The following is a 13461-nucleotide window of genomic DNA, read 5'->3' as shown; positions in this document are numbered from 1 at the left end:
AATATGTTAAAGTTAAAGCTAAATTTTAATAGATAATTTTTGCATATCTTTAATTCAACTGTAAACGTAGCTAGACGCTTTTCATCTTAACATTGCTAGCTGTGTATTCCATTTTGTGTCGTATTGGGTTAGTTGGAAAAATACGACCAAATAATAAAATAGACAAAAATATATCTGCTGAAATTCCTGATAATCGTATTGATGAACATGATTCATGGTTCCTGTGGAGCCCTCAATCCAAATTGTCCATGCATGGTGAAAAGTAAATGTGCCAAACGGTATCCGCTGGTAATAGTGACAGAAGCAAGCGATGGCAACTTGTTGAATCGTCGCCGATCAAACTGGAGAGAACGGTGGAACGTCAACAACCGAATTTTGATTAAATCGAGACAAAACATCAAAATTTGATAACCGTTCCAAGAAAACAAGAGAGAGAGAGAGAGCGAGAGAAAGAGGGAGAGAGAGACAGAGACAGAGAGAGAGAGAGAGAGAGAGAGAGAGAGAGAGAGAGAGAGAGTGTGATAGAAGGAATATCAGGTTAAGTACGGCAATTGCATGCACAAACCCATAAAGCAGCAGTATATAAAGCAAACACATAAGTGCAGCCACAGGTAGGTAGACAACAGTTAGGGCTTTATTCGTGAACGAAGCGAACGAAGAGTTGCCAACGAAGAGAGGAGCGCTATCGATAACTATTCATACGATCGAACTCTTGTGAGCACCTAGTCCAAGCCGCGTCATTCTTCCGCTCAAGCCCGCGTCCAAGCCGCGTCATTCTTCCGCTCAAGATCGACACCGACGAGGAATTTCTCCCACGTGTTCTGAAGCCGCAATTTCTTGAAACTTAAAAGAATCCCGAAAAAGTGCATCCCGAAATAGTGCGAGCGTTTATTGCAGTGATAAGGAAGGATTGTTTACTGCAGCGAAAATGGAGGATAGCTATGGACCGGAGGAAATGCAGCAGGAGCAACAGGAGCAACAGGAGCAACAAGAGCAACAGGAGGGAGAGCAGGTAAGCAATAGCAACGGTGGCGACGGAAGCTAAGGGCGACCCCTCAACTGACGACGTGTGGTCCACACGTTCTGGGGTTCCACGGCGTGGGTTTTTTATATTTACTATTTGCTGTGTTGTTTATTAACTTTATCAACTTTTATCATTTAACTTTCCATTATGTCGATTTCCAGGTCACGATCGAGGGACCCACGCCGAAGGTGACCTCCGCCACTCCCCCGCCCGCTCCCCTGCGGAACAACCAAAAAAGAAGCAAAAACCGCGGCCGCCGCAGCGGCGTCCGCGTCCGCAAACAACGGAAGGCGCGGCAGAAAAGGGAGAAAAGGGAGCAGGCAGCAAGATTGAAAGCTATAAGTAATGTGTGTGCATTAGTCAAGCAAATAATGGGAGAACCCCTGGCCCACGGGCAGAGGGGAGGGTGAGTGGGGCGATCATAATTGTAACCGATTTTTTTTTTCAATTAGCTAAGCGAGCCCGGTTTAAGGTTATAGGATAAACGGTACGCTCAACAGCGGATACTAGATTAATTTTGAATAATGAATATTCAGAATAATATGGAATTATTAATATATTGAATTGCGATATTCTATAATGAGTTTATTTTACACTTATTTACACTCCCACCATTTCACCACCAACGAAGCCCACGCTGAATCCCAACAGTCCTCCTGAATCACCCTTGCCCTTTACCCACCATTACATTTCCTTCTTCTACAGCGCACATTTGAACATTCTTCTGACGGGTTCGTTTCGAGTCCACTTTCATCCAGCTTTTGTTGGTATTCTAGTTTAGGTAAATGCTTTAGTAAGGTCCATAGTAACACATCGGACAGTTCTTTCTGCTCAGTCGCGCCCCAACCAGTTAACGTATAAATACTGCAGAATAATAGCTCGAATATTCTCTCCGACCGGTAGGCAAATGAGTTTGATGGAATCTGCGATCAGTTTAAAGTCGCTAGTAAGATTATATGTGAAATTAGTTTGTATTTTTTTACTTACCATCATATGCGACTTCTGGTGAGAACGCTAGGCTCCTCTCATCAACATTCTGAATCCACCGTAAAGAGCAGGAAATCCTTCATTGAAAATTGGGAGATTCAGCGTTCTCATCAGAATGCTTACCAATGCTGTGGTACGAGCAGTGATGATGTGTTATCGCGGCTCGGTGCACACAATGCCTTCTGTAGGTTGTATGAGCCATAAGGACATTAATTAAGTTCAAAGTTCAATGAATTCTATAAACTCTATTATGAACGTTCTTTCGATCTGCTGACGGACCTTCCATTACGGCGACAAAATGATGGCCACGAGTGTCGGATGTTGGCAGCGTAAAGGAGAGTGTAAAAGAAGAAAGACCAGCTGAAGGATTTGTTTGAATATTGCCCCGCCAAGACTATCATGAGTTGCACGAGCATTTCGGTAATTAGGGCAGCGAATAGACGCCACGAGGTTCTACACATTTTGTTCTTGTGATTTTTAGACATTCGAATCCGACGATCTACCGGGCCACATCTGTCTCGATTGCTGCTCACAGGTTGAGCGAAGCTGTAATTTCCGGCATATGAGCGAACAGTCCGATGCCACGATCCGATCGTTAATTGAGCAATCCGGCGTCGATTGAAGTGAAGCTGATCAGCACAGTTTAGGCGCAGGAAGCTCCCGAGGTTGATGAACCGGAAAAACATATCACGCCGCCAGTGAAATCATCGACGAAAGAATATGAAGATCTCTACTCGATCACGGTCAATCCAAGTGAGCTGCTGAATGAATTATCGTAAACACCGCCTCCTGAGAGTCCTCCAAAGGAAGCTGCTGTAGCACAAGGCGAGTCAGCCGAGATCGTTGATGAGAATGAAGATGACAAAATGATTCACGTGAACTATCTTAAAGATGCCTTAACGGAAGAATACATTCAAATCATGGAAACCCAATTGACATCCTTCGTGCCCAACGATGTTCCAGGAACATTTGGAACAGGAGCACCTGAACAGCCTGATTATCGCCTCGATGGAAGCCGAAGTATTGCGTCATTTGGTGCACTCTGTCGATACTGAGGAGCGAGGCACGCGTACGCATTCTGGTGCAAAAACCGTATCAGTCCAAAGACTGTAATAAAGCCTTTCCCTGCACAGGGGAACCGGGCATAGGTTGACATAAAATCCCTTTTTGGTACGCCTCGCTTTTGGTTAATTCTCGTTCGCAATCGCAAAGCAATCGTTCGGGTCTCTTAACGTCTTAAGACAAACCAATTTTGGGCATCTTGGCTCGATCGTAGTCTTCGAACCTTTTGAAGGAAGAATCCCAATGAAATTGGGATAACTTCCCCTCCCCCCTCACCCTTAGCCCTTAGCAGTCATCAATAGCACTTTTGAGAGATCGGGCGTTGTCAGGACATGAGACTGGGAGGAAGAGCTTGACATCGTCGGCGTACATAAGGTAGCTTTCAGGAGGGAGAACAGCGGAACAGTCGTTCATGAACATGGAAAAAAGGAAGGAACTCAGGACGCTGCCTTGAGGTACCTCAGATGTTACCACACGATGGGGACGTCGTTTAGTATAAGTTACGAAATGAAAGCCCTGTATAAGAGTCTTCTTTTTCTCATTATAGAGCAAATGGCCTGTTACAAAGGTCACAAAAACCGTATTTTTACCTGGACGGACCGCGACTCCTAACGCTCCAGTCCGCTTAAATCAAGATAGTAAAATGTGCGGGAGGGGGCCGCACGAGTCGCTGGAATCGCGCCGAGTGATAGAACTTAGCCTGATCGGGGGAATTCGATAAGTTTTCTTCCTCTCTTCCGACATGTGCAAGGATGCATCCTTCGGTTCTGCGAGCTAGTGTTCGAACATACGATTCATAAATCTGTTGGAAAATGGATCAACTGCACCGTTGGCAAACTCAAACCTTCAAGCATTACCATTTCGGGCAGTTTATCTTCCACTTTTTGGCCACGTGTTGTGTGTTTGTTAGCAACCAGCAGTCTTCGGGGCTTTGCGCATCGAGTTAGCAATATCGCGTCAACGCAGCATGCGTGGAGCGGACCAAACAGCGTGGAGCGTTGAACCACATACAATTCGCAACGTCTATCAGATACAGATATCATAAATTGTGACAAGAGGGACGGAGAATCGACATTAGCGGAAAGGACATTTAACGCAAATAAAGCTTGAGCAGCCTCACGACGGTGCTCAAGCGTCCTCAGGCCCAGAAGTAAACAGCGGGTGTTGTAGTCAGGGATGCGATCCTCTGAATACCACCCGAGTCGGGTAATAGCCACTAACATCGGGGTAATAAATACATAACATCACGGAAATCGGAGCTCATGCGGATCACGAACCCCAACATTTTATATGCACGCGAGACAATGTCTACATATTGAGCCGTAAACGACAGCTTACTATCGAATGAAACCCCCAAATCACGGACCTCATGTAGCGATATTGAATCATCACAGAACACTTTCTTTTAGTAAACGAAATTACATGACACTTAGAGATGTTCAAGCACAATCGACACCAATTAACAAAAATGTCCAACAGTAATTGTAAGTAGAGATGATCAGGAGGAACATTTATCGGAACATACAGTTTAACATCATCGGCATGCATGAGATGACTTTCAGGAGGAAGACAAAATGAGACATCATTGATAAACAATAAAAGCAAAAAAGGTCCCAATTTGCTCCCCTGAGGCACACCGGAAGGATTACGGAATGCCACTGATGTAGTGTTCACGATCTTCACGCGGTTCAGGCGCTAACACAGATACGAACTATTAGGCTTAAGCCACGCTACCATCAGAGGACGCACACCAAGCTTACATAGTTTGGCTAGCAACATCTTGTGAGAGACACTGTCGAAGGCTGCCTTGAAATCAGTATAGATAGTATACAACTGCATGCCTTTATCAATGGTGCTGTGGCAATAATTATTAAAACTTAACAGGTTTGTCACCACAGATCGTGATGGAACAAAATCGTGCTGTTGAACAGATATATACTGCTTAGAGCAGGCTTTTAGATGCCCGGTTACAATCGATTCGAAGCGTTTGCTACATGCACAAAGAATAGATATGCCGCGATAGTTTGATACAGCAAACTTGTCGCCTTTTTGTAAATAGGTAGCATCCATGCTTCTTTCCACACCGAAGGGAAAGTCCTAGGCAATAGTGAGGATAAGAAAATTAGTTTCAGTGGGACAGTGGGACAATCGATGGTATATTATCAGGGCCAGGAGTGTACGAGCATTTTAGCTTAGATGCATCGGTGATGATGAAAGACTCATTCACGAACGGTACAGGGACATCCATAAAGTCAGCTGGTACGGAGACCAAACCATCGTTCAAATTTACGTAGGAGACGATAGAACTGTCATAGTTATAATAAAACAAGGATGCAAATGCCTCGCTCTTCGCAACATCTGTCGTACAGAAACTTTCGTCCAGTTGCATAGTTATAGGAAGTCTATTACTTTTGCGTTTCGAATTAACAAAACCCCAAAAGGCTCTGGAGTTTGTAACACGATTACACGGCATGCGTCGAATATAACTACTATAGTTGCCTTCGGTGCGATGCGCGACAAATACAGCAGCATTTTGGGTGGCTGCAACGGGACTATCTCAAAATCCAGGGTCGTCAGTGTCGCAAACCAGTGGTGTTCTTGGAGACTTTTTGTCAAGGACACAGGAATGGAAAATAGCAGAGGCCATATTGAATAGATCAATGGCAATCGTAAGCCAGATCAATGTTCGAACGCGCACGATCAAAAACGCAGCAAGCACAGCGCTAGGGACATGTGTCACAGTACGATACCGTTAACGGGAACAAGCACAACGATAGGCAATCACGAGCAAAACAGTGTTCACAATAATGCAAAAAATCACAAAGGAAACGGTTGAAAAGATGAAGAGAGCAAGAAAAACACGACCTTATCCTTGGTACTTATGGCAATGGACATGTTATCGGTGCTCTGCGCACCGTTCTTAAGATTCGTCGTCTGCAGCATCCCCTTGTTCTCTTCTCTTGCGAATAATCTCATCGTTAGGGCCGCTTATGCTGACCATCTTGGCAAACGTAAACGTTTTGACAATAATTTTTCATTTTACGCTAGAGTTTACGCTTCGTGTGGCAGGCCCTATAAAATATATAAAAGCTTGTTTCATGCAATTTGCATACATTCGTGCGTATACGCGTATTGTATGAAATTGCATACATCTTGGAATTGTTGGAAATTTCGGGTTTTCGGGCCACTTCGGGTTTTTTCAAATTTAACCGTTTTTTCTAAATTTAACCGTTTTTCCAGATTTTACCGAAGTTGAATTGTTTCTGCACTAAAAATCGTCAAAAATAAGCCTTTTTGGTGCGTATAACCATTGGGATTGCTTATTAGCTTAAATGAAACAAAAACCCCATTAGACGGCTCTCCGTTGCTAGTCCATTACCTCGTCTCGACATGTGATTCAATGTTCTTTCACGATAGTTGAAGTTATTGATTCTTATTCGACAAAACTAATCATTTCTTTTATTAGGTGGTTAGATTGAAAACTATTCTGTTAAATATACAGTTGTTCATTTCACCGTCCGCCGTTTTTTTTTTATATTGTTCCGTTATTGTTCCGCTGTCTTCCCTTATTAGGATTGTGATAGGTATAATTGCTGTTATCACACCGACTGCTGCTGTTGAGATTGTACGGAAGGCGTACGTGACACTTATGGCCGCTAGCCGGAGTACCCTGTTCAGCATCACACAGTTTTTGCCATACCGGGCACGCGTTTGGACGTTGCCACAGTAGCAAGTATACGCTTTTTTGAGTTGTTGAGCCCCCGCTTCTGCATCTCCCCGCATCACCGACCGCTTCGTGTTAATGTCCACTTCCTTCAAGGACTGTCCGCAGACCGTCAGGACCATAACATCGGTTGTAAATATGGACACAATCCCCTAAGTAGTTTAAGAGCATGTGACACATGTAACTACGAACCAGCGAATAGCATCAGTCATAGACCTTCCTCTATGAAACCCATACAAATTAAATTTGTACGTTTAAACTAAAAAAAAGTCTCGTTTATATCTAATTCACCCTTGTATTTACTAGCCAGAGAGGTAAAGACACAATTCGTAATGGATTAGGTTGCCATAAGACGCAACCATCACATGTAACGTACACGGATTTTTGCCCATGACTTCAAGTACCATATGCCATCTCAAGGGCATAGTTTGAGCAACTAGAAACAGGTCGAAACAATCTAAACGGATTCTTAAATTTGATGTTATGTGCTACCACATTTACCTTTAGTTCAATAAAATTGAAAAACAAATGCTAACTTATCGCGGAAAGGACTCTTGGCTAGAGCAGATGAGTGTTCGATTGAGTATGGAAATTTAAGCTAAACTAATATCCCGGAAACTGGATCCAAAAAGGTCCATAGACACTATCCGTGACGAGTACACGTATCGGACTCTCGAAATAAATAAAACTTGTAGCGATTTTGGCGTACACACGCATTTCGCGCAACGATTCACGATTTTATTTAAAATCGTATAGTATTTTAAATCGCAAAGGAAGACTGCTGACCATAAAACGAAAACTACTAAATAAGTATCTCTTTCGAACCATTCTCCTGCCATCGTTACCCCTTGCTGGTTGACGTCAGCTTCGCATGATGCAACACATGGGATGGCGCTGATTGGTTCCAGCTTTATTTCTCCATTGTTTCGGTCAATTATTTGATAAGTTGACTGATGTAGTACTTGATGCTCGATCGAGCATCCGGCCGGTTTATACTTCACAAATTTGATACCTAATCACCTTTGTTCCTCCAAGAGTGAAGCCCTAACGATACAGTCGATACTAAATCGAAGAGAATATGCACAGAGTAGACCCTTTCAAAGAAATCGATTAGAAAAATCGCGACCTCCTAGGCGTCTGATAATTCGTGATCTGACTCATCGGAATTTTGTGGAACATTCGTGATGCACATTCTGTTGGATGCACGACCAACAAACAGTTACTGAATAAAACCTAGAGCAGCACCAGTTGACACCGCTCTTGTCGACGAATGATTGTACTTAAGCAAACTCTGTACGTAGAGCTAATGAATAGTTTATTTACATGTTGATAACATAATTAAGCACTTTGGACTACGCATCCACCGAAAGGAACGAAGGAGAGAAGGGGGAGGGTAGTTGGGGGTGGATCTAGCGGGCGCATATCACGTTTTGGGAAGCAAAAACGTCAAGCCAGCACAGAGAAACAGCAACGCGGATAACATGTAGAAGGTGACGGGGCAGTTTTGCATCATTAATAAACCAATGACCGCACTCGCCACGAAACAGCTCAGACGTCCGATCATATTCGTCAATGCTACGGCCATCGCTCTGAAAGGGAATAGAACGGAATTTGAATCGAGCTCTACATTTCTTGAGGGCGGCGTCCTTGAGTTCTGCCGCTTGCAAACATCCACCAAAAAGCTTACCTCACATTAGTGGGGAAAATGGCGACCACATTGGCATTGACCAGCAGCACACAGTACCCGGCAAAGACGATCTCGAAACAGAACAGGATGGCCACGGCGTACGAGTTGGCGATGAACTGCAGCGCAATGCCGCAGATACCGGCCACGGTACAGTTGAACACCATCATCACCTTCTGATCGAACCGCCCCAAAATGGCCGAGGTAATGAGTGCGTAGATGGCACCGAAAATACCCAGCACCATGGTGTAGAAGAAGGTCTCGAACTTTACGTCATCGTCGCACAACTCAAACTCTTCCTGCGTTGAACCGGCGGTACTACTGTTGCTCTGGAGTATGTCGCACACCTTCAGTCCAACTGTGGTCGATTCACCCTGCGAATAGATCTGGTTCATGATGTCGGGAAACCAAAGACCCAGACCACCGTAACTGCAGAGAGAGAGAGAGAGAGAGAGAGTGGGATAAAAATGAGAAGAGGAATCAGAACAACTGCAATCCCGGGATCTCCCGTCGATCGATTCATGCTTACATTGCGAACGCGCCGATGTTGTGCATGCAGCAGATAAGGAAGTACCAGAGGAACGGCAGCTTTAGGATCGGAACCGTTTGCTGTACCATCGAGCGGAGCAGACCTACCGATTTACCGTCCTGCTCCTGGCGATCGCGTGCGATCATATCTTCAGGATCGAGTCGCAGCTTCGTCACCTCGTACGCTCCTTCATCCTTTCGCCGTGATGGATTGTTGATCCGGTACACCATTCGCAGGACTTCCAGTGCCTCCTCGTTCCGGCCCTGGGACAGCAGAAACTTGGGACTCTCGGGGCAGAAGCAAAAGGCGATCCCGTTCAGGAAGGCGGGCAGCGTGTTGACGATGAACAGCAGACGCCACGGTTTAAACTGGAATGAGTCGCCGATGGTCAGGACCCAATCGTACGACAGTATCCACCATCCGACCACTGGCAATCGGGGATGGCATGACATGATATTAGAAGGCTGTTTCCTAGTACCCACGATGGCATTGGCCGTCTCGACTTACGGGACACATAGATGATACCGACGCCACCCCAGACCGAGGCAAACGAGAGCATCTGGCTGCGCTTGCTGGGCGTCGTAAACTCGCCCAGGTACGCGTATACCGTTGAGGCCGGTGCGGCCACACAGACACCGGTGAGGAAGCGCAGGATCAACAGCGAGACAAAGTCATTCGCGATGCAGGAGGCGGCACCAAAGAACGAGGTCGCGAACAGAGCGTACTTCAGGATGATCTGGCGTCCCCTAGTGTCCGCCAGGTAACCCCAGAAGTAGGAAGAGAACATTGTGCCTGCGTAAAGTTGAAAGAGGACAGTGTTTTAGGCCATCTTCGGCTTCTACGGGGTCTGAGAACACTTACCGAGAAATACGGCCCCACCGACGATACCCTTCTCGGCCGCGTTCAGATCCAGATCGCACTGGGCCGCGGGCAGGATGATGCTCATACCCATCGCTTCGTTGATCGATGCCATCATTCCGAGCCCGGACAGGATCACCAGCACGATCTGCACACGACCGAACCCGGCCAGTTCGAGCGCCTCATCGAAGCTATGCCCATCCTGTGGTGTTGTGTCCTTCCGTTGGTCCATAGCCTTACCACTTGCGCCTTGCTCCACCGTAAATACCATGCTGATCGCTTGCGGTGCCATTACAGTACCGTGTACCTCGATGACTGGTGACCGTTGTGGCGCGATTCTCACTTACGACTGCGCGACGACGATCGCGCTGTCCTTCTACTTCGCAGCCGATGCACCACCTGCGAAAAGCTTGCGATTATTTCAAATCATCTAAGTAAACATCGCCGTCGTCGTTGTCGTCGTCGTCCGACGTGGTTGTAGTCGTGGTGTGTGGTTGCTATGATCCCCCCATTATCTTAGCACGCCGGTTCATCTCACGCGTTCGTTCACACAGATGATTGCACACGTTGTGACGCGGTGGGCTTATCAGTATGGTGTGTCACGGTGGTTTGCGCGGATCAGGCCCCGTGAGTCCGAGGCTGAATCTGGAGCAGCGGTTGCGCGCTCGCGCGTCCAAACGCGTGAATCAACTGGAAAGCAGAACAGTTTATGGTGGCACTCGCATAAACGGCATCATTCCATAGCCGGTGGTCCTATAAAGCGGTTGTGTTGTGGCGAATATTGCGCCTCGAAGATCAACATGCGGCCGCGTGAGACGAGGCGAGAGAGTGTGTGCGAGGTGAGGTTAAAGTCGGTTTCCCGCTTTCCGGCACGGCGCTAACAGTTGTTTCTATTTTTGAAAACTCACGAGAGTCAGCATTCTGTATGCTTTGTTGGCCGATAACGGTTTAGTACCAAACGACCTTCAGCACCACGTGGCCTTTCGTGGCGGTTTCCGATAAGCCGGTCAGGAGGTTCACATTGAATGGAACCATTCAAATTGTCGTTGCAAAGGAAAATCGAGAAATTTAAGTAGCAGAAACACAGCAACGCTACTGGTTCTTATCGCGACGCGAAAGTATCGCACTTTGGATCCGCTGTAATGTTGCAGCTCGCCTGTAGGTCATTACATCACAGAGCGTGAGTCGATAACTTCAGGGACCAGGAAGTCGCGCGATTCGGTCGGCCATGATGGGGATCACATTAACCAGTGATCGTCAATCGTCACGTTTGGATCCCAATATAATCGAGGTGAACCAGGCTGCTTCTTCTTCTTCGCTTCGAGAGGATTGAGGTCCGAGACATAATTCACAACCTCGCACAGAAAAACACAACCACAACAAATGGTCGTTTTGTTCGTTGTTTCGCTTGGTGCCCACCTTGGTGGACCAACGCGTTCCTCGATTGGCCTCGTTCTGTGCTCGTTTGGCGCAATAGGCGTGTCGTCGTCGAACCACCCCAAGCCGGCCTTTGTGTGTGACAAGCGACCCGCGCGAAGAACCTAAGATGTTCGCTTACGTTCGCCTAGTTTCTTCGATTCGAGAGCGTTCGCCAAATGCCAACCAGGCCAGCCAGCCAGCCAGCTTCGTGGTTAGCGATTTCGACACCGCGCTGCAAACCGCGCGAACGGCTTCGGGTTCGCGCGGTTTTCGTTCGATTATTGGCCGTGCACGAGCGTTGCATCTCTTCTAATGCACTGTACACTGCACACTGCACTGCACCGCTACGAAACACGGGGCGAACGATTGGACGGACTGGACGCCTGGTCTGCATCAGCATCACCACCACCCCACCGGAGGAATGGGGGTTGGCCAATGGGCAAATGGGGTCCCCGGAGCCACCCCGATCGTGGTGGTGGTGTTGGTGGTGGTGTGTGATCGTGTGCCCTTTCCAAAAGGACCGGGACCCTGGGAAAATGTCTGTTTTCCATCCATGGCATGACCCCCGGGTCCGAGAAGGATTCACGCGAAGTGGGCGGAGAGACTCCCGGGTACCGAGAGTGTTGTCGACGACGCGAGCTAACCGGCCGAAAGACGAGCCTCTTAACATCTGCTCCGGTCTCAGATCATGATGGTAGGGATCTTTTCCCTCGCCCCCGGGGGAATTAAACCCACAACTGCCACTGTTACTTTTCCTGCTGCTGCTGTTGCGGATGATTAACGCACTCCGCGCACTTCCGTAAGGGAACTGCGGCATCCGATAATTGAATGATTGTTCCGCAATCTGCGACACATCTCGCGGTTACTTTGCTTCCGGCCCTGCCAGCTGAAGAGGTGTAGGTCAGTGTGTGTGTGTGAGAGAGAGAGAGAAGAGAGGGTTCACGTCACCCTAATTGCGAGCATATTGCACGAGGGGTGAGGGTTTGTTGCTCGCTCGCACTCGCATCAACAGCAACAGCTTCTCGAGGGGTTGACGATGCTCAATGCAACCAAGCACTTGACCACATGTGATGGCGAGATAGGGTGTGGTAGGGACCAGTGGTTACCCTCGCACAAACCCAGATCAGTGGCCTACTACAGAAACCGCTGATGTACGCTGATAAGCACTCTGTAGGTGGCTTATCGGTTGTAGGGAAACGCTCCCAACTGTATCGATACCTTCCTTCCTTGCCTCGGTAAGAATGGAAGGTTTGAGCGCGTCATTGTTCTCGCCAGAACGCGTATTGCAAACACGCGAGTTATGACCACAACAGCAAGGTGCTGTTACGTCAGTCCAGTCCAGTCCAGTCCAGTCAGTGGCACCATTCTGACGAGGGACGAGGAGGTTCCGGAACACGCCCGCACCTTTTATGGTCGCATTCATTCACAGAAATGGACATAAATATGTCTCCCCGAAAAGCAACCCCGTTAGGTACGCGGAATCCGCACTGAATCTGTTGCCCACTTGTTGTGGCCTGTGCGTGTGTGTGCGTTCCTTCTCCCACTTTTCCTGCTGCTCACGAGGTTTTTGGGAAACGGTACACCTTCCCTCCCCGCTTCTGGTAGCCCGGTTCGATATCGAGGCTCGACAACCTGCTGCATTGAAGGTGCAATGGATTGGCGACGCGGATGTCGCGCGCGTCAACATGCCCAGGGGAACCACTTTGACTTATATGGTCAGGACGGGCTGGCTGGTTGGCTCGGGGGACCTTCTCTGGAGAATCCTTTCGCATGCTCGCTTCCGAACCAAGAATGAACGAACGGTCGCGGTTGCTGTGTTGTTGTCGTTGAGGAACGAATGGAGACGAAATTGATTTACAAGACGCATATTGAGTCTGCAGGTTCTGTGAGTTGTGGCCGAGAGTTGTGGAGCTCGAGCTAAAGACCAAAAGCGAGCAGGGCACTAGAAGTGGACGGAGAGAATTGGGTCAAATGGGGACACGTTGTGGATAACTGTTGTACAGGATCGTGAGAATGTACGACGGTTGGCACGTAATCGTAAAGGATCGATCCGCATTGGACCGAACGGGAGACGGTTTTGGGCGAGGTTACCGAAGGTTCGGTTTCACGATTTGGAGATTGATTTCGATTTTGAGATAATATTTAACCAGCCACGCACGTAAGGAAGGAAGAAG

The 13461-nt window shown here is 47.5% G+C and overlaps 2 protein-coding genes across 2 annotated transcripts; one reads left to right on the top strand and one right to left on the bottom strand.

Moving 5' to 3' along the window:
* Positions 1-793: 793 nt before the first annotated feature.
* Positions 794-6345, top strand: LOC125959287 (putative mediator of RNA polymerase II transcription subunit 21). The gene is made up of 3 exons (XM_049692104.1): positions 794-1012; positions 1186-1366; positions 6314-6345. The coding sequence occupies exons 1-3, from the start codon at positions 929-931 to the stop codon at positions 6343-6345; spliced, it is 297 nt and encodes a 98-aa protein (XP_049548061.1). The 5' UTR covers positions 794-928.
* Positions 6346-8100: 1755 nt separating this feature from the next.
* On the bottom strand, positions 8101-10470 carry LOC125950037 (synaptic vesicle glycoprotein 2B-like). Its single transcript, XM_049677602.1, has 5 exons — positions 9872-10470; positions 9518-9802; positions 9011-9437; positions 8485-8910; positions 8101-8386 (listed from the first exon to the last, which is right to left on the bottom strand). Exons 1-5 carry the CDS (start codon positions 10158-10160, stop codon positions 8221-8223), a joined length of 1593 nt encoding a protein of 530 aa, XP_049533559.1. The 5' UTR covers positions 10161-10470; the 3' UTR covers positions 8101-8220.
* Positions 10471-13461: the final 2991 nt, after the last annotated feature.

This window comes from Anopheles darlingi, chromosome 2 (assembly GCF_943734745.1).
Source record: "Anopheles darlingi chromosome 2, idAnoDarlMG_H_01, whole genome shotgun sequence".
Lineage (NCBI taxonomy): Eukaryota > Metazoa > Arthropoda > Insecta > Diptera > Culicidae > Anopheles > Anopheles darlingi.
The sequence above is the reverse complement of the archived record's forward strand: the minus strand, read 5'-3'. Positions and strand labels throughout refer to the sequence as shown.

Coding starts and splice junctions, on each gene's coding strand:
- LOC125959287 (XM_049692104.1), top strand. CDS start 929: ATGGAGGATAGCTATGGACCGGAGGAAATGCAGCAGGAGCAACAGGAG. Junction 1,013..1,185: donor AGCAACAGGAGGGAGAGCAG/GTAAGCAATAGC, acceptor GTCGATTTCCAG/GTCACGATCGAGGGACCCAC. Junction 1,367..6,313: donor AGCAAGATTGAAAGCTATAA/GTAATGTGTGTG, acceptor CCGTTTTTCCAG/ATTTTACCGAAGTTGAATTG.
- LOC125950037 (XM_049677602.1), bottom strand. CDS start 10,160: ATGGCACCGCAAGCGATCAGCATGGTATTTACGGTGGAGCAAGGCGCA. Junction 9,803..9,871: donor CGGTGGGGCCGTATTTCTCG/GTAAGTGTTCTC, acceptor AACTTTACGCAG/GCACAATGTTCTCTTCCTAC. Junction 9,438..9,517: donor CGGTATCATCTATGTGTCCC/GTAAGTCGAGAC, acceptor CCCGATTGCCAG/TGGTCGGATGGTGGATACTG.